Below are 18,418 nucleotides of genomic sequence, written 5' to 3' on the forward strand. Positions count from 1 at the left end.
AAATATAGCACCATTTTTAAGGATTAATTCACATAGCTAGCTACACAATTCTAAAAATAATTAAACTTGGACAGTGGTGTTCATATAGTATGGTAAGAACACAGAAAAAGTTGCATACATATGTCTATAATAGAACATCCAGGAATAAAAGAATATACTATTTTACTAGATCTAGCCAAGACTAGGGTTTCATCTAGTTATAAGTGTTAACTGGTGCTCAAATTTTTACACAACACTAATCATGGCATGGATTAGCTACCAACCAAAAATCACCTATATATGCTGAGTAGAATTCCTAGAATAATTATAGACAAGGTAATCTAATCTTTTTCCTAGATTAAAATATAAACAGAAAATAAATATGTGCATGTAATGAAACTTGTAGATCTTGTTTCAAGGATTCCAAAACATTTAGATTTGTATTTTTCCTATTTTTCTACGAATTTATAGGCATTTTCAAAGTTTGCTGTTTTGAAAAAAAAATAAAAAGGGAAAAGATCTTTTTGCGTAGAGGCCCCTGGAAGAAATTTTTTCCTTGCAGATACGCCCCTGGCCGGAGTTTGAAGCAGGGGAGGTGGCGGGCGGCAGGATTCCGGCGCCTGCGGCGGCCGGCGGCGAGGGGGAATAGGGGGAGGAGTAAGAGGGCGGCGAGAGCAACCTCGGGGTGGCCTCGATTGGGCGCGGGACGGCCGGAGGCGGCTCCTCTGCGGAGCAGGGGCTCCGGCGGCGGCTGTTGGCGGCGGCAGCGGCGGTCCGGCGGGCCAGGGCGGCGGCGAGCGGGTCGGGGAGCACCGGTGGAAGGCAAGGAAGCTAGCTACAGGGTTTGTTGGGCGCGAGGAAGGGTGGAGGAGGGGGCTCCGCGACAGCCTAGGGGACGGTGGCGGCCATGGTGGGCGGCGGTGGCCGTTCGCGGCAAAGGGGGCACACGGGGCTCGGCTCTCGGGCTCGGAGTGGAGGAGGGAAGGATGAGGACGCCTCTGGGCTCGAGAGAAGGGTCTGGGCGGTCAAGGGTGTGAGACGGGGCGAGGCACAGTCGCCCGGCTCGTCACGGCGTCGCCGTGGTGCCTCGGCGACCATCCTTGACGTGCGCGAAGGGGGCGGTGCCGCGTGGCGAGTCTGGGCGGATTGGAGGGAGCCGGTTTGGGGAACCCGGGGGTGGGAAGGCGGTCTGGCCGGGAGGGCGGCGCGCGGCCGGCGGCCTCTGCTCGGCCGGGCGGGAACAGGGAAGGGAAAGAGAGAACAGAGAGAGTAGAGAGAAAGAGAGAGAGAGAGAGAAATTGACTAACTCAAATTTGAATTTCTCTCAAAATTTTCAAATAACACTCGAAAAGTTTTGAATACGAAAGCTGTTCCAAAATTCAAACCCTACCACTTTTGTTTCAGGCTTACTTTCATTTGGAGCTCAAATCAAAAGTTAAATTTGAAATCCCGACGAATGTACTTTATTACCCGATTCGAGTTAAATTCAAATTTTCTTCGACTTTTGTATAAAAACTTAAAAATATTTGAGAATGAAAATTGTTCAACACTTGAAACTCTACAAGTTTTATTTCAGGAAAATGTTCAATTAAACCACGGTTTGGAAGTTATTTTAAATCTAACACAACTAAGATTTTGAATTCCTAATCATTTTATGTAGACTTGCATTGGGTTAAGGGTACATGATTTGGTGCTAATGACCCTGGTTTAGCTAATGAAACACCTGGGGTGTTACAATAATGTTGTTTTCAAAACGAGCTTTTATTTAATTTCCGCTGCATTTTGAACTCTGATGATAAACTCATTTTGTTAAGCTCTGTTTTGTAATTTAAAATTTGAGAAACTTCTGTCTACTTGTAATCATCTATGCTCGCCTTCGAGTGAGACTTCCAGTGTTTTCGATCCTTAACCCAACAGGCTGCCGGATTACACCGTTTTAAGTGTGCAGTGACTTGATTAAGTATTAAGATGATAGTTGGCGCACTTAAGCCGGTTTAATTTAGGCGGTTCTGTTACACAAGCATATCTGGGAAACCTCGTCTCTCACCCTCTTGCAGTAGACAAGCCACATCGACAGGTGTTGGAGAACGCAGGTATTCCTCCCCAAAGGCAGCTATAACAGCACTGCAGAAATGGTTAAGAGCCTCACGAGCAGTTGACGTGCCAATTTGCACATACTCATCAACGGCGTCTAACGGCAAGCCATACGCTAGTATGCGCATTGCGGCCACCACCTTCTCCAAAGCACTCAATCCTAAAAACCCAGTACAATCCTCGCGTTGCTGGAAGTAGCTGTCCACAGACTGAACTGCATTAAGAATGCGGATGAAGACGTGACGCTTCATACGGAACCTGCAAGATAGAAAATATAAGCAACATGCACATATTGAGAGAAAAGACAATAATTTGACATGCCATATTCTATACCTTTCACAAAACTTTTCAGGGGTGTAAATAGGATTGGCAGCAAAGTATTGGCGTATGATCCTTGCCTCTCCATCAGCACGTTCTCTAGGGACAAATCGTCTCACATGTATTCAGCCGTGGTAGGAGCTCTCTGCATCCATGGCTGACACCAAAGTGTGTATGTCGTCGTCGTCATCGAGAAACTCGTAATTCGGGTTATCCTCAGCAATCAAGTAACGAACAAGGGTACAATCTTCGTCCTCCATTGTTTGGTATATGCAATCATTGGGTATATGCAATCACTGGGTATGCATCATATAGATTCATCATGCTCAGTTCAGCTTCTGCAATTTAAAATAAATCTGCAATAAGTATGTGGAGACTATATTGGGAGATGAGATATCAACTGGTTTGATTGGGAGCTGTCAGCATTCACCCCATCAATCCATAATCAACATTCAGCCCATCAATTCACAATCAACATGCACTAGTGGGCACTCAATTTGATGAAAAATTGAGTGATGATGATCCAGCAAAGGATTCATACTGATTTAATGACAGAGTAACTCATGCAACTTAGGAAGTAGCTAAAAAAAGCTAAGACACTGGCACACTAAAGAATCTTCAGAACTACTAGACCAACAATCCTTTAGTCCTTCCTAACAAACACTGTAAATCCTAGCTGAACAATTCGTTATGTGCTTGTACAGACTACAGAACAATGAAACATCCAAACCAAGTTCAGTCATCCAAGCTGATTTTTGTAACAATCATGAGCACGAATTGAACCCCCACGGTAGCACATAGTATTGATTCAGTGAGACTTGGAATTTGGAAGAGTGAATATGTGGTTTGTACTTGATTTGGCGCGCGTGCCAGAGTGGCATCTCGGCGACCCAGAGGGCGGGGTCCTCGCGGGACTGCGTGAACCCGAGGCTGCGCAGCCACGCCTCGATGCACGGAAGGCTGTGCATGTACAGCGGCTTCATCTTCTCTGGCAGCCGCTCCAGCCACTGCGCATCCGACGGCAGTGAGGGTGCGGTCGCCGACGAGGAAGAGGAGGGGGTGTGGCCACCGAAGTGGGGGAGGAGGGGCCGACCGGCTTCCGGCGCTCGGCGATGCGGCGGCGGCGGCGCGTCGATGACGGAGGCGGCTCGGCGGGGCAACCGGTGCGTGTTGTAGTGCAGGGGGAGCGGAGGGCACGGCGACGAGCCGAGGACGTGGGCGAGCGCAGGTGCAGTGCGAGGGCCCGGGCGGCGGCGGCGGCACGGGATGGAAAATTTCAGGGTGCGGCCACAGGGATGGGTGGGAGGAGTTGGAATATTCTTTTTGGGGTGGAAATTTAGAGGCCATTGTTGCAGTAGAATGTTATTTGGAGGGTGAAATTTTTTGAAGGAGCATCTAAATATTGTTTTAGGGGGTGAATTTTGGAGTCTACCGCTGCAAACAGCCTTAGGTCGTACGAGAAGGCAAACGCTATTAATTTGTTCCCGACGACATACATTGAGCTTGCCTTTTGACTTTTGAAGCACGTCATCAGAAGCAAGTGATGTTTTGTGTTTGTCCAATAATCATTCTAATCTTTGCTGCAAATTACTAGTTTGTTAATCTTTGAAGATAATGCCATGCATCTCAGCCTCTCATATGTTAGAAATCTAGGCAATTTTCGGTATATTTTAATTCCAAAATTAAATGTATAAACTAGCAATATTTCTATGACTTTAAGGAGTAAAAGAAAACATGTGAACATGTTTATACTTATCACACACATAAGCATAAACAATATAAATAACCAAAGTTTTAGGGAGTACCCTAAAGCGGGGCCGTTGCCGGAGGCATTGGCTGCGCTGTTACCAACTGGAGTAGACATCTACTCGGTTGGCCTCAGTCGAAGTAGTCGAACTAAATCGGTGCAGGAAGAAGTTCGCAGTGCAGTCCCACGAACGGTCACCAAGATGTAGTCGACGTAGTCGTTCGGCCACCAGAATGTCGACGTAGTCGTTCGGCTCGTCCACCAGGAAGTAGTCGTACAATCGGGCAAAGCCTTAGTATTTTTGAGCAGTCACGCTAAAGCGTTACCCAAAAACCTGATTGCCCGCCTATCCCGTGCAGGATCTCAAGGCGAGCAAGGTTTCGGAGGCCTGCTCACGCTAATTCTGTGCGCGCAGAGATTAGCGTTGGGGAACTCAGTTGTTGCAACTGGAGAGGGAGAAGAGAGGAGCCGAGTTGCCTCAGTGCTCTGGTGCAGGATGGATGAGGGGCATGGCACTCCTTATATAGTGACTCAGGTGCTCAGGTTCGTTGAACCTGGACACCATCAGAGTCATTTAGGTGGTGCGGTTATGGCCATTAATTACAGATTTAATTGCACGTTTAATCGCACGATTAATTGCTGTCAACGGCAAAATAGCCATCACATCACACCGCGCCACGCCGCGCCACGCCGCGCCGCGCCGCGCCGCGCCGCGCCGCACCGCCCGTCCGGCCGGCCGCGCCTCGCCTCGGCCTCGGCCTCGGCCACGGCCACGGCCACGGCCCGGCCCGGCCCGGCCCGGCCCGGCCCGGCCCGGCGAGGCGAGGCGAGCGAGCGCGCGCGCGTGTGGTTCACCGTCCTCCTCTTACCGGCTTCACAAGTGGTGTACAAGAAGTCCACCTTTTAAGTCGGTTGAGATCCTCCTCAATTCCCGGTACGGAATTAAACATTGATTCCCTAGCATTAATAGTGGGCTTTAAATTCTTTTATTGCTTTAGAATAAATGGGCCAAGCCCATTACTCCAACAATCCCCACCAAGAAATTCAAGCCACACTAGAAATACCTTCATTCTCTCTTTGATATACCAGTATTCGACAGAGACTGTTAAGTTGAACTTCCATCTAGGACAAAGGCTACACTTATTCACAACTGTGCAATGGACTATGCCTTGAATTGCCAGTTTTGTGCAAACAAGTTTGACCAGAGCCCTACACTGGTACTAGGCTGCAAAAGCATCCCCGCGGTTTGGAGCTTATGAGTCATACTCCAGGCCCTTCATGAGTTTCTAGAGAATACCCAATTCTCATAGACCATGACCAGTGGTCAAACTCATATAGGTGTGTTCCTTTCAGATGTTCTGTAGGACAACATCTTTGTTTCAAGAAAACAACTCATTTGTTTAAAAGAAACCACCTGGCACACATTAAGGTATAGACCAACCTGCCATACAGATTAGAAGAGAAATGCACCTTATACACGGAATGAGCCCTTTTCACAAAGGTTCTCTTCTCACAGTCAGACTTTAGTTTGTTTCACCATCCTAATTCACGGGATCTCCGATCACATAGGACAGGTTTCCACTATAGAATGACTCACGTGGGTCTCAAGCCCAATTCCATAGATGCATTGTCTATCACATTTCGTGAAAGACCCTTTGTAAACTGATCTGCCAGATTTTTAGCCGTCTGAACATAGTCCAGGGCTATAACTCCGGAGTTTCTCAATTTTCTGACAGATTTCAACCGCCTTTTCACATGTCTAGATGACTTCATGTTATCCTTTGAACTATTCACCTTGACAATTACCGTTTGATTGTCACAGTTCATTAGGATTGCCGGTAACGGTTTTTCAACTATCGGCAAGTCCATAAGGAGCTCACGAAGCCACTCAGCCTCAACAGTGGCGGTATCTAATGCTGTGAGTTCTGCTTCCATAGTTGACCTCGTTAAGATGGTCTGCTTGCAAGACTTCCAGGAAACAGCTCCACCACCAAGTGTAAACACATATCCACTTGTGGCCTTTATCTCATCAGCATCAGAAATCCAATTTGAATCACTATACCCTTCTAGTACCCTTGGGTACCCGGTGTAGTGAATTCCATAGTTCATTGTCCCCTTCAGATAGCGCATTACTCTTTCAAGACCCTTCCAATGATCATCTCCCGGGTTTGAAACAAACCGGCTCAGTTTGCTTACAGCAAACGAGATATCAGGTCTTGTAGCGCTCGCTAAATACATTAATGAACCAATGATCTGAGAATATCTCAGCTGATCTCGCATTATCCTTTTGTTCTTTCTAAGAATTAAACTGGCATCATATGGTGTTGAGACAGGTTTATAGTCACTATAACCAAAGCGACTTAACACCTTCTCCACATAGTGAGACTGTGTAAGAATCACCCCACCATTGATCTCTTTTACCAGCTTTATATTAAGGATAACATCAGCTTCTCCCAGATCCTTCATCTCAAAATTTTGAGATAAAAACTCTTTGACTTCCTTAATCACATTAAGGCTAGTGCCAAAGATCAGTATGTCATCCACATACAAGCACAAAATCACTCCTTCAGCCCCACCATAGCGATAGTACACACATCTGTCAGCTTCGTTCACAACAAAGCCGGCAGAGGTCAAAGTTCTATCAAACTTTTCATGCCACTGCTTAGGCGCTTGCTTGAGACCATATAAAGATTTTAACAACTTACAAACCATTCCTTCTTGACCCTTTGATACAAACCCATCCGGCTGATCCATATAGATCTCCTCTTCTAACTCTCCATTGAGGAAAGCCGTCTTAACGTCCATCTGATGAACGAGAAGACCATAAGAGGCTGCCAAGGAAAGTAACACTCGAATTGTGGTCAATCGGGCAACTGGTGAATAAGTGTCAAAGAAATCTTCTCCTTCTTTTTGTGTATAACCCTTGGCCACAAGCCTAGCCTTGTACTTTTCAATAGTACCATCTGGCCTAAGCTTTTTCTTGAACACCCACTTGCATCCAACCGGTTTACATCCATAAGGACGTTCAACGACCTCCCAGGTTCCATTAGACATAATAGAATCCATCTCACTCCTTACTGCTTCCTTCCAATAGTCAGCATCAGGAGATGAATATGCCTCTTCAATGGTTCTGGGTGTATCATCTATGAGGTATACAATGAAATCATCACCAAAAGACTTTACAATCCTTTGTCTCTTGCTCTTTCTCGGAGCATCATTGTTATCCTCCTCAGAATTTTCTACAAGTGTATGTTCATTGTGTTCTATCGGCTCAGCAGAGCCATCATCCTTGATGAACTCTTGCCTAGATGAACTTGTTTCATCTCTCATGGGAAAAATGTTTTCAAAAAATGTAGCATCTCTGGACTCCATTATAGTACCAACATGCATGTCAGGTACTCCAGATTTCACTATTAAAAATCTATATCCAACGCTGTGAATAGCATAACCTAGAAAGATACAATCCACAGTTTTAGGTCCAAGCTTACGTTTCTTGGTTATTGGCACACTTACTTTTGCCAAACAACCCCATGTACGTAAGTATGACAGTGTTGGCCTTTTCTTCTCCCATTCCTCGAAAGGAGTTATCTCTTTATTCTTTGTAGGAACACGGTTTAGGACATGACATGCAGTCAATATAGCCTCACCCCACCATTCCTTGGAAAGTCCCGCTGTATCTAACATGGCGTTAACCAAATCCGTTAGAGTGCGGTTCTTTCTTTCGGCAACCCCATTTGACTGAGGTGAATAGGGAGGCGTCCTCTCATGAATAATACCATGTTCCTCGCAGAATAAAGTAAATAAGTTTGAGAAATACTCGCCACCACGATCTGACCTAACTCTTTTGATCTTTCTCTCAAGTTGGTTTTCTACTTCAGCTTTATAGATTTTAAAGTAGTGTAAAGCTTCATCTTTTGACTTCAACAAATAGATGTAACAAAATCTAGTACTATCATCAATCAAAGTCATGAAATATTTTTTACCACCTTTTGTCAACACTCCATTCATTTCGCACAAATCGGAATGAATTAATTCTAAGAGTGCCAAGCTCCTTGCCTCCGCGATCTTATGAGGCTTACGAGTTTGTTTTGATTCAACACATACATGACACTTAGAATTTTTGACAAAAGTGAACTTTGGAATTAAGCTCAAATTAGCTAAGCGCATCATACAACCAAAATTAACGTGACAAAGCCTCGAATGCCAAACATTTGTTTCATCAACGTTAATAACATTGTATGCAATTTTATTACAAACATCTGACAAAGAAAGACGGAACAAACCTCCGCTTTCATAACCTTTTCCAACAAAAGTACCAAACTTAGACAAGATACATTTATTGGACTCAAAGACTAATTTGAAACCATCTCTACACAGTAGAGAGCCGCTGACTAAATTCTTCTTGATGGTGGGGACATGCTGCACGTTCTTCAGCTGCACGGTCTTCCCCGAAGTAAACTTCAGATTTACCGTACCAACACCAAGAACACGCGCATGTGATCCGTTCCCCATCAGCAAGGAGGAAGTCCCGCCGGTCTGGTAAGAAGAGAACAAAGAAGCATCAGCACAAACATGAATATTAGCACCAGTATCAACCCACCACTCGGGTGAACCAAAGACTGAAAGAACAGTAGGTAATAAATTACCGTACCCCGAAGTTCCTCCAGGCTCGCTAATAACCATGTTGGCGGAGTTGTTGCCTTTGCGGTTCGGACACTTTGCAGCAAAGTGATCCGTACTAGCGCACACATAGCAAGCTCCCGTCTTCTTCTTCTTCTTAAAAGTGGTTGTCTTCTTAGTCTTTGGTTGGTTCTGCGGTGGCTTTTTCTTGTTCTTGTTGGAGTTGTTCTTCTGAACAAGATTGGCACTTGAAGCACCAACAACTCCTTTCCCACGTATGTCCTTTGCTCTCGCCTTCTCCTCAACATCAAGAGTCCCTATGAGTCCATCTATTGTGAACTCCTGTCTCTTATGTTTTAGAGAAGTAGCAAAGTCCCTCCAAGAAGGTGGCAGCTTAGAGATTATACCTCCAGCCACAAACTTATTGGGTAACATACATGGGGACTCTTTGCTGCAATTTTTGAGATCTTTTGCCAGAGTATGTATTTCATGAGCCTGTTCCACTACAGAACGGTCTTCGACCATCCTGTACTCAAGGAACTGCTCCATGATATACAACTCACTCCCGGCGTCAGATACTCCATATTGAGCCTCAAGAGCATCCCACAAAGCTTTGCCAGTTGGCAGCCGGATATAAGAATCCACCAGGTTATCACCGAGAACACTAATGATCAAGCCTCGAAAGAGGATATCAGCCTCATCGAACGCACTCCCTTCCTCTGGAGAGAATTGTTCAGGCTTACCCTCTTTCACATGGATCACTCTCGATAATGTTAACCACAGTATAAGCCGCTCTTGCCAACGTTTGTAATTTGAACCATCAAAAGGTGATGGTTTGATTGATGCAGCAAAGCTAGATACCGAAAGCCTATTAACGCAATCAGGTTTTTGGATTGTTAGAAATCTAGGCAATTTTCGGTATATTTTAATTCCAAAATTAAATGTATAAACTAGCAATATTTCTATGACTTTAAGGAGTAAAAGAAAACATGTGAACATGTTTATACTTATCACACACATAAGCATAAACAATATAAATAACCAAAGTTTTAGGGAGTACCCTAAAGCGGGGCCGTTGCCGGAGGCATTGGCTGCGCTGTTACCAACTGGAGTAGACATCTACTCGGTTGGCCTCAGTCGAAGTAGTCGAACTAAATCGGTGCAGGAAGAAGTTCGCAGTGCAGTCCCACGAACGGTCACCAAGATGTAGTCGACGTAGTCGTTCGGCCACCAGAATGTCGACGTAGTCGTTCGGCTCGTCCACCAGGAAGTAGTCGTACAATCGGGCAAAGCCTTAGTATTTTTGAGCAGTCACGCTAAAGCGTTACCCAAAAACCTGATTGCCCGCCTATCCCGTGCAGGATCTCAAGGCGAGCAAGGTTTCGGAGGCCTGCTCACGCTAATTCTGTGCGCGCAGAGATTAGCGTTGGGGAACTCAGTTGTTGCAACTGGAGAGGGAGAAGAGAGGAGCCGAGTTGCCTCAGTGCTCTGGTGCAGGATGGATGAGGGGCATGGCACTCCTTATATAGTGACTCAGGTGCTCAGGTTCGTTGAACCTGGACACCATCAGAGTCATTTAGGTGGTGCGGTTATGGCCATTAATTACAGATTTAATTGCACGTTTAATCGCACGATTAATTGCTGTCCACGGCAAAATAGCCACCGCACCGCACCGCGGCCTCGGCCTCGGCCTCGGCCCGGCCCGGCCCGGCCCGGCGAGGCGAGCGAGCGCGCGCGCGTGTGGTTCACCGTCCTCCTCTTACCGGCTTCACAAGTGGTGTACAAGAAGTCCACCTTTTAAGTCGGTTGAGATCCTCCTCAATTCCCGGTACGGAATTAAACATTGATTCCCTAGCATTAATAGTGGGCTTTAAATTCTTTTATTGCTTTAGAATAAATGGGCCAAGCCCATTACTCCAACATCATATATAGGTGCTCACAGAGATACATCTCAGGGAAAGTAAGTTGGTAGATGGTGCTAATATAATTAAGTACCGCTGCATCTCAGGTGTCCCTTGACTAGTGTCTTGGTATGACGATAGACGATAAGCTCTCTCCTATGCAGCTCAAGTTTATTTACCAGCTTTTTATTGTAGGTTGTTTTGGTAAATTTAAATATATAATTTTTACTATTTATCTAGACAAATATTATGTCCAGATACATGGTAAAATAATTTAAAATAATTTACAATTATGTATCTAGATTTGTCAAAACGATATACAATTCAAAACGTGCAAAAAAGCATTGACAAACTAATAGACATGTATCAAATCATGACGGCATACGTCGTCGTCCTATACTATGCAGTACCTCCGATCGAACCGCTAGCTATAGGTGTTTTGGCTGCTTGGTCGCGTCAGCGGGAACGAACAAACGGCGGGCGCTGGCGGACGTTGACGCCGTTGGGCCGTGCGCGACAGTTTCCCGCACGTGTGACTGAGGTCACGTCGTGCAAAGGACTCGACGGCCGGCGTGGGTGCCACGGCATCCTAGAGATCGATACTTTGCACATTGTATATATGCCAGACTACAATTGTTGCTGCCACGTATATATGTACAATAATTATATATACATACACAGTACTAGTACGTGCGGTTTGTACACGTGTGAGAGATAATATAGATATATATCTTGACTCATCATAAGTAAGTTGTATATATACTTGCTTCGTTGTTATATATATATATATATATATATATATATATATAGTAAAAATTACATATCTACTAGTAAAGTTGAAACGATATATAAGTTAGAGCATGCATGCATCGGAGACGCCGTTGCACACGTACGCGCCCGTTTTGTCAACAATGTACGCGCGGTACGTGTGAACAGTACTGGATGTATACGTACTACTAATCCATCTAGATTCTTAGCCGTAGCAGGCATGACTTCCACAGCCGGATGGTCAAAGTCAATCGCTCGCTCCAGATATCATTTGTTGCTACCACAGCTGGTGGCGTTTCAACCAAGCAATCACCGCCACCTTAATTACCCCTTGTCGCCTTGTCCTATACGTTTGCCCTGACGATTCGGTGTCCACTCGGTGCAGCAAAAACATGCACATGTTGCGAAATCTAGTACTACTAGAATTGAAATAGATATTCTGCAAATTCTTTTAAAAGCAAGCCTACTACCCGTATCATTCTTTTATAGAGTTCAGTACGAACATAAAATTCGAGATTTCAAGGGGCCATTATTTTAATGGTCAGAGAATTGAGCAACAGTAATTGTAGTAATCACAACATTTTCATTACCTGCATCAAGTGAAAACCCAGTATTTTTACTCGTAATTAAATTGCCGTCGGTTTCCCAACACCAGGCCAGCGGCGTTACTACTATACTACCAAATTAAGTACCCAACGCACCTGATCTCATCTGATCTGGACGACCAAACTTGTATACCCAACGCAAGACGAAACCGACTTGATTGTACACTTGGCAGCGACAGCAGCAGCTGTTTCCTGCATGCTCCTCCTGATTAATTAATATAATCAGCCGGTCAGGCACGCATCAACGTGGAGTAATTAGCAGGGTCCCCATTGATTAGCCTAGTTAATTGGCCTCCTGCTCGCATTGCTAATTAACCCCCCGCCCCACACGACGACCGTGTCCGGCCGTCAGGTTGGGGGCCGCCGGCTTGCTTTGCCCCCTGCCACCGCCACGCCTATATAAAGCCGGCCAGCCAGGACGAGCCACTGGCACGCTGCAGTGCACCAGCCGCGGCTTCTCGACCCGGCGCCATGTCCAGCCTCACCACGGCCGGCAGCCCGGAGGAGCACCACCACTCCGTCTCCGCCGAGGAGTTCGGCGCGCACCTGTCCCTGGGCATCGGCGGCGGAGGAAGGAGGACGGCCCGGCCGCGGACGGTGCAGCTGTTCGGCGAGGTGCTGTCGCTGCAGGACGACGGCGGCCCTGCTGGAGAACGTCACCGGGAGCAGCCCACGGCGGCGCCGGCTGGCAGGAAGAGGAGGGATCGCACCGGTAGCGGCACCGCGGCTGCGGCGGCGGCCAGTAGGCAGCAGAACAAGAAGGCGAGGAAGGTCCAGGACGCGGATGATGATGACGGCGACCGCCGGAGCCTGACGAGCGGCGGCGGCGGCGGCGCCGGGAGGAAGAAGCTCCGGCTCACCGCCGCGCAGGCCGCCATGCTGGAGGACAGCTTCCGCGCCCACAACATCCTCTCTCATGTACGTCCATGTCGACACGCTCGCTCTGATCAAGAAATCCATGGCTTCGATCTCTTGCGATAATTCTCCGTATCCAAATTAAATTCCCGTCTGGTTTCGATCCGTCTGTTGGGTTTCGAATTTTGAATCTGATCAGAGCTCGAATTTTTTCTCTGGTGTCGATCGAATCAGGGCGAGAAGCAGGAGCTGGCGCGGCGGGTGGAGCTCAGCGCGCGGCAGGTGGAGGTGTGGTTCCAGAACCGGCGAGCTCGCACCAAGCTCAAGCAGACGGAGGTCGACTGCGAGCTCCTCCGCCGCTGGTGCGACCGCCTCACCGACGAGAACGCGCGCCTCCGCCGGGACCTCGCCGGCCTCCGGGGGGCGTCCGCCAGGCTCGCCGTCTGCGCCTCCTGCTGCGACAAGCACCAGGTCGCCGCCGGCGAGATGGCATGACGGGAATAGTTGCAGTAACTGATGACCCGAGGAGTCCACGGCAGAATTTCCTTTCCCTTTTCTCTTGTAGATAGATACTACTACATCAGTTAGATACATGCACGAGGTTAATTATACTACTAATTAATCACGTAATTACCACACTGCCCGAACTTTAATTCGTTGAAAAGTACTCCCTCCGTTCTTTTTTATAAGACATCGTTGACTTTTTTTCTTCAACTTTGATCGACATTATTTAATTAATCAGTTAGTTAAATGAAGTGAAATGAGTATCTTTACGTCTATTATCAAGAATCTCTTTAATCTAACTTGAAGATTTGGCTATTTGCATAAATATTTGTAGAAAAGACGAATAGTCAAACGAATAAAAAAAAGTCAATGATGTTATATATTTAAGAACAGATGGAGTAGGGTTTGATGAGGTTCTTATCACTGACAAATACTACATGTTTCGATGGAACACGTCCATATATGATACAATACAATTTATACTTTTGAAATTTGTTTATGTTCATCAGTTTCTTTTTGTAATGCATGTTCCTTTTCTATCTCTTGCTAGGTGTGTGTTTCTCTACTTCTTTTAGTTTGGATTTTTGGGCTGGGTTTCAATGCCTAAATACAGTAATAAACCATCATAATTATATGATTAGTGATATCAATCGACCGCGAAGAACATAAAAGGTTATGTTACTGCATGCTATACTATTACGTTGAAATGTACAAGCTACCTTTTCCATGGCGACAGTTACTACTTTCTGGGCATCAGTGAACGTCTGAACCTGGATTTGGACCCTGCAAAACCTGCAAATCAGCACCCATGGAAGAACAGATAGCACACATTTCCTTGTTCGTTTCAGAAATTAGTATATTCGTTCTTCTCTGTATATACAAAAAAAAAACAAATGTTCTGAAACTTTTAGACAGACAGATGGATCGTCTCATTATTCCAACTCATGACTCATGAGGAAAGGAACGTTTCTCGTTTCCTCCTGGGGAATCACGGATCAGAGCAAACACCACCAGAAAGGCTACACGAGAGATGGTACGAGGAAGAGTCTGATGAGCCAGAAGATTCCCGTCGCTGGGATGGAACAAAATCAAGAAAGGCACCAAGCTTTTACAAAAGGCAGATCAGAAGCTGTCCCCACTCTGTGATTCAGAGGAGGCAGACGATTCCACAGTCCGGAACGCTGGAATTTCACAGGGAGTCCTGCAATTTCCGTGGAAATCCCACGAAATTCCAGCGTTCCAAACCGTGCTTACATCCATCACTTCAGTTGATCAGGAACTAATTTATGATCCTGAACATGGAGAGGACCTTGGTCCAAGAACGATTACTATACGGCTATTAGCAACTGATGACTACACTACCAGTCCTACCGAGATCTTTTTTTCACGACTGTGCCTGAGCACGTTTTCCATTAAGAGGCCAGTCCTACCGAGATCACGGGCCATGAAGATGAAGCCTGCCTCTTCTCCGTTTCTTCTTGGCCGCCGCCATCGCCATGGCATGGACGAATCACGAATGGGAGGGAGTCAGCGAGCGGGAGGGACCCCGGTTACTTCGCTGCAAAAGCACTCTCGCGATCCTGTCATCTGTTGTGCAGGGGGTTGGCGCCGGTCGGCACGACCCGCTTGTCGTCGCCGCCGCCGCCGAGCAACCCCGCGCAGGCGGCGCCAGCTCTCTTCTTCCACTTCTTCCCCTGCTTCTTGCACCGCGCGACTCTGGCGGCGTCGAAGGCGACCGTCGTGGAGACACGCCCGCCGCCGCCGCTCGTCCCCGAGCGACGCGCCGCTGGCACTGGCGCGCCGGCGCCTGGAGCGGCGTGGACGGCGGCCAGGAGCGCCACGAGCGCGACGAGGCACGCGGCGGCGGCGGCGGCGGCGGCGAGCGGCGCCCACCGTCGCCTCCTCATGACGCGCGCCTGACTGAGTCCCAGAGCGCCGCGGCGGCGTGCGCCGGGTGGCGGAGTGGAGCCTACGTGAGCGGGGGAGAGGGATATGCTAGTAGAGTGGTGGTGGCCGCCGCGCACTGGCACCAGTGCAGCGTCGTCACAGTGGCGCAGAGCCAGAGTAGGAGTAGCAGCTGCTGCGAGTGCTGCTGCCAAGTGTGGAGATTCAGGCAGGGGCGAGGGCTGGAAGGAGGTAAGCAGTTTCTGATGACAAAATATATAGCCTTTATGCCATTGGAAATTATACTCATCTTTTATATGTCATTAGCCCCATATATCATAGACAAAAAAAATCCCCTATATACCATTCAGAGACACACAAATGATGAGTTATATTTTTCAATGGCATATAGAGAATTTATATACTAGTGTAGCTTGCTGGTTCTCTCTCCCTCTCCTTCGCCTTGTTCGGCTGGCGGATTCAGCCGGATTCAGCCAGCCACAACAGTATTTTTCTCTCACGCAAAATCAGTCAGCCATCCAGCCAACCAGCCAGCCAACAGTATTTTTCTCTCACGCGAAATCAGCCAGCCATCCAGCCAGCCAGCCAGCCGAACAATCAGCTTGTCTCTGAATTTTCTCCGTCTGAAAATTTTCCTGCTGAAGCTATTAGATTCAGAATGCATTCACCAAAATTTCTGATTGAGAGTGTGATGACTGATGGTGTGATGGCAATCAAAACACATCAAGCCCTTGTTTAGATGCACTTGTAAAGTTTTTGAAAGAGAATCTTTTCATATTTGAAGTATTAAATATAGGCATCTGTCATTAGCATATGTTTACTGTAGCAATTAATGTAGCAATTTAATGCCTAATCATAGTTTAATTAGACTCATTAGATTCGTCTCGCAATTTACAAGCAAACTATGTAATTAATTTTTTATTTCACCTAAATTTAATACTCCATACATATAAAATTTTCATTCGATGTGATAGTTTTAGAATTTTGAATTTTGCATCTAAACAAGGCGCAATATAGGCTGTAGTTCACTTTTGACATGACCAATCATACTACAAATTTGTCAGAAATCCTGCAAACCTCTTTATAACTTGATTTTCTAGTACTGCCACACTGTAAATATTTCCTAGTACTGCACGAGTTCATAACTTGATTTTCCTGAACAAAGGCGATCTTTATGCGAGAAGGGGAGGTCAAAAGAGGGCATAGCACCACTACCACCCAAGTCCCCCCTTGGACATAAAACCGATGAAAAAAGCTGCAGCAGAGCCCCATTCCTCTGCCACTAAACCGCATTGATGAGCCATCAATCCTCCTGTTGCGGCAGAGAACGGCTGTGTTTAGTTCCAAAATTTCTGTCTCCAAACTTCACTATTTATTTATCACATCAAATCTTTACCTCATGCATAAAATATTAAATGTAGGTAAATAAAAAAACTAATTGAATAGTTTTGATATACACGACGAGACGAATCTTTTGAGACTAGTTAGATCATGATAGGACAATAATTATCACAAACAAACGAAAAGTGCTACAATGTATTATAGTGTCCGATATGACTTTTTTACCATTATTTTACCGATCTAAGCACAGCCAACATTGAGGGGACTAGGAAGGAGCAGAGAGCGGACAGAGAGGCCGACCTTGAGCCTAGCGTGGTAGCTTGAAATGGCAAGGGCATTTCAGTTCCAGTTCACTTGTTTCTCTGCATGGCTTCACTTGTTGCTCATCAGTGGAACTGGTATGCTAAGCATGTTTGGAACCCCAACTGTAAGGGTCTGTCTGATAAGAACTCGGAACACATGGATTCTAGACCGATGAACTACAGAGTGGTCGGTAGCAACTGAATCCTTCTTCGTTGTAACCGGAAGAGAAGAGGTGGTGCTCTCCTCTACACTACACTAGCAGTAGCAGCTGTTCCTCAAAAGACCCCTACAGAGCTAGGGCTTTCGGTTCCGTCACGTTGCCACCACTGTTGCTGCCATCACCTGCTTGATAACGTATGCTTCCTCTCCATTCAATGTACTCCTAGTCCAGTCAGCTTGGGGCGGATGTGCTGCATGTCCGCGCCGTGCAGGCCTCTAGTCACACTAGCTACTCGCTACTCGCTAGAGGGCAGTCCATTCCACAGGACAAAGATTTGCTGCCCAAGCACAAAGAGCTGTTTCATATTTCCATGGGATTCCTGCAAAATTCAGTTGATTCAGATTTGCTGCCCAAGCTCAAAGAGGCTGCTTGCTTTGCTTGCGAGAACTTGAAGACGTTTATGCCCAATGCCAATGCCCAATGGCATGCATGCTGTCGTTCTGAATTCATCCCCTTCGCATCTTGTGTCATCATGCATCAGAGCCCTTGTCCGGTTGCGATGAACTCCGGAGGTTGACGGGTCGGCCAGTGTGCCCGAGACGCAAAGCCTGGGAAAAGTGTCTCCAAGTACTACTACTCTCATCGCTGCTGCTGCTTGAGACATGAGAGAGGTGACATGTAGATGTAGCTGCAGGACAGGAGCACTACTCCCTCAAAACATGTTTCTGAACCCTTTGATTGAACATTTCCCCCAGCAAGCATTCCATGGCCGGACGCCCCGATGTGCAAACCTAGCACTACTGTAGCCTACAAGCAGGCACCTCCGGGTCTATCTGATACCAAATCGACCTGGATTGGTGAGCATGTAATCCGCTTGTAGAGTCTCTGAGGCAGTTCCTTGAAACATACATGTTTCTGTACGAGGAAGCATCTGATCTGCTCCAACAACAACTGAAGCTACAGAGGATGCATAGGCATTAGCAAGCATCAGACAAGAAAACGCAATCAGAACAGAATTCAGAGCTGAATTATTGGATGCCATTAGGAATTCTAACTTCCATGTACCATACAGTGCTTGCTCTAGTTTAACACCGCAGGGGTTACACAAATGAACACTGCCTACTCCAAGGGCCTGTGCATCACAGTAGGAAAATGAGTACTATGGCACAGTGCCTGCCACCAGCTCATGCAGTACGGTGTAATTGTACGGTATACAAGCCAGTACTCCACTATACCGCTGCACAGTACCCATCAAGCACCGCTGCACAGTACCCATCAAGCACGGCTGCACAATACTACTCCAAAAGCACGGCTGCAC

The 18,418-nt window shown here is 46.7% G+C and overlaps 1 protein-coding gene across 1 annotated transcript; it reads left to right on the plus strand.

Moving 5' to 3' along the window:
• Positions 1-12,479: 12,479 nt before the first annotated feature.
• On the plus strand, positions 12,480-13,956 carry LOC120653905 (putative homeobox-leucine zipper protein HOX26). Its single transcript, XM_039931576.1, has 2 exons — positions 12,480-12,950; positions 13,122-13,956. Exons 1-2 carry the CDS (start codon positions 12,504-12,506, stop codon positions 13,380-13,382), a joined length of 708 nt encoding a protein of 235 aa, XP_039787510.1. The 5' UTR covers positions 12,480-12,503; the 3' UTR covers positions 13,383-13,956.
• The last annotated feature ends 4,462 nt before the right edge of the window (positions 13,957-18,418 follow it).

This window comes from Panicum virgatum, chromosome 1N (assembly GCF_016808335.1).
Source record: "Panicum virgatum strain AP13 chromosome 1N, P.virgatum_v5, whole genome shotgun sequence".
NCBI classification, from domain to species: Eukaryota; Viridiplantae; Streptophyta; class Magnoliopsida; order Poales; family Poaceae; genus Panicum; species Panicum virgatum.